Consider the following 2,834-nt stretch of genomic DNA (forward strand, 5'->3'; position numbering starts at 1 on the left):
CTCTCCAGGTAATTCTGCAGCTCCCGATCCTGCAGAGGTGGGGGGGGGCGGCGGGGGGGCGGCAGGAAAGTCCGGGCCGAGAGTTGGTTGGAGACGGACAAGGGGCGGATTCGGGGACGGGGGGGTCGGGGGGGGTGGATGAGCCTCGGGGGGGCCCCCACGGTCGCTTCCTTCTTGCGTTTCTGCTCGACGTCGTGGATGATGTCCACCACGTCGTCGGCCGGGAGGTGGAGTTTGCTGGAGAGCTCGATCAACTGATCGATGGTGCCGGGGTCAAGGTCGTCGACCTCGGCCGGATCCTGCGGTGGGATCTCGTTGGACCCCACCGGGATCTCGTTGTCCCTCGGGAGGATCTCGTTGTCCCTCGGGAGGATCTCGTTGTCTTCCAAGCCCCCGTTGCCTTCAAAACCGTCGTCGCCTTCAAAGCCGTCGTTGACCTTCAAGCCCCCGTTGACCTTCAAGCCCCTGTTGCCTTCAAAGCCCCTGTTGCCTTCAAAGCCCCTGTTGACCTTCAAGCCCCTGGTGTCCTCCAAGCCCCTGACGTCCTCCAAGCCCCCGTTGCCGTCAAAGCCCCCGTTGACCTCTAAGCCCCCGTTGACCTCCAAGCCGTCGCCCTCAAAGCCCCCGTTGAACTCCGAGCCGTCGCCTTCAAACCCCCCGTTGACTTCCAACCCATCGTTGACCTCCGCCGGGATCCCGTTGCCATCCGGCGACTCGTCATCCGGTTCGGTCTCTTCCGATCTCTTATCCTCGGCTACGGCAGCGCCGGGACCGCGGAGAAGATACCGGAGGAGGAGATCGGATGCCAAATCGGCCAAACGTTCTTCTTCGGCCGCCGCTTTTCGTGCCGCTTCGGCTTGCCGCCGGCTTTCGGCCAACTCTTCGTAGCGCCGTTCCAACAACCGATGTTCCAAGCTTTGCTGTTGCCGAAGTTGCCTTGAACTTGGCCACCCCCGATCCCGTTCCCGTTCCCGATCCCGTTGCCGATCCCTCTTGGCTTCGGCTCGGAGCCGTCCCAGTTCTTCCAGGTCTTTCAAGACTTCGTTGTGGTTTCCCAACGAACGTTTGGTCAAACCGAGATGGGGTTCGGCTGGTGGGGGGGGTGGGAAGGGGCTTGGACCTCCCGGTGCTGCCGGACCCCCCCTGGATTCCGTGGGGGGACGGGGGGAGGTTTGGGGGCGACTTTGGACCAAGAGGCTGATGGAGAGGAGGAGCGCGGCGCTGCGGAGGGGCCGCGGTGAGGCCGGCATGGTGCCCTGGGGGGGGGGGGGGGGGGCGGGGGGATGACACACATGGGAATTGGGGTTTTTTTTTGGGGGGGGGGCTGCCCCCCAACTTTGGGGATCAACACCCCCCCCCGCCCCCCCCATGCCATGACACCCCCCCCCAACCCACCGGCTCCCTGCCCTGTATGTGTGTCCCCCCCCCTCACCCCAAAACTTCCCTAAGCCCCCAGGGACCCCCCCGACACCCCCCCCCGTGTGTTCCCCTCCGTGTCCCCCCCCCCCCCCGTGTCCCCCGTGTGTCCCCCAGGTGCTGGGGGGGGGGCAAGAACACGAGAACTGTGTTTTGGGGGGGGGGGGCTGCCCCCCAACTTATCCCTCCCCCCGTGATCCAGCTTGTCCCGCCCCCACCCCCGTGTCCCCCAGGGGACCCCCAGGGACCATCCCCCCCCCCCCCCCAAAACCCCTCCGGGTACCAGTTGCTCAGCAATGGGGGGGGGGGGAACCACGGATGCGAATTTGGGGGGTGTGGGGTGTGCACCCCAGTTTTGGGGATACCCCTCATGCTGTGTCGTGTCCCCCCCCCCGCCCCCCCCCGTGTCCCCCCCCCCCCGTGCCCCCCCAAAGCCTCCCCGGGTGCCGGTCGGTTGATGCAGTGGTTGGGGGGGGGGGGGGGGGGGGCTGCGCGTGTGCAAGGCACGTAGACGCGTTGCACACACGGCACGGAGCGAGGCGGGCCACAAACACGCGCGTGGCACAGCCGTGGGCGGTGACACGCGCACGGCTCACACCCGCAGCTGCCACGCCCGCACACGCGTGTGAACACGCGGCGTCAAGCAACAGCCACTCGTGCACGGTGGGGGGGGGGGGGTGCGGTGTGACACACGCACAGCCCAGGGAACACACGCGTGTGCACACCGCAAGCACGCACACACACGTGTGAACACACGCGCATGCTTGCACACCTCAAGTACACGCACACGCTCCCCCACACACCCCAGGGAACACACACACACATATGCACACTCGGGGAACACGCGTGCACACGCACCGACACCCCGCCCCCCCCACACACACCCCGGGGGACACACGCGTGCACACCCACCAGGGTGACACACACCCACACACCCACCCCCTCCTGGGCACGCACAGCCCAAGCACACGCACACACACAAACACGTACACCCCAAGGAACACACGCACACACACGCATGCACACACACCGCCACACAGCCCCCCCCCCCCCGAGAACACACCCACGCGTGTACACACTCACCGGGAACACACCCACGCGTGTACTCACACCCCCACCCCCAGGGAACACACCCACGCACACCCCAGCGAACACCACCCCCCCCCCCCGAGAACACACCCACGCGTGCCCACCCCCAGCATCCCCCCCCCCAGTCCTTGCACACTCGTTTCACCCCCCCATCCCCCCCCTTTTCACCCCCTCCCCCCCCCCCCCCCCCCCCCCCAAAACCCGGGGAAGGCGGGGGGAGGAGGGGCCCCTCCCAGCCCCCCCCCCCCCCAAACCCCCCTTGAGCTGTAGCGGGGGGGGAGGGGGGGTCTCGGGGTATTTACCGGCTCCGGGGGGGGGGGGGGGTCGCA

General features: G+C 67.6%; 1 protein-coding gene across 1 annotated transcript in view; it reads left to right on the forward strand.

Annotated features, from left to right (window-relative positions):
- SERPINE1 (serpin family E member 1) overlaps positions 1 to 12 on the forward strand; it is a 5,945-nt gene extending 5,933 nt beyond the window's left edge. The window contains exon 8 of the mRNA XM_054806687.1: positions 9 to 12. Coding sequence (XP_054662662.1) covers positions 9 to 12 — 4 coding nt within the window. The remainder of the gene's footprint in view (positions 1 to 8) is intronic.
- Positions 13 to 2,834: the final 2,822 nt, after the last annotated feature.

The sequence above is a fragment of the Grus americana genome, chromosome 30 (assembly GCF_028858705.1).
Source record: "Grus americana isolate bGruAme1 chromosome 30, bGruAme1.mat, whole genome shotgun sequence".
Classification (NCBI taxonomy): Eukaryota; Metazoa; Chordata; class Aves; order Gruiformes; family Gruidae; genus Grus; species Grus americana.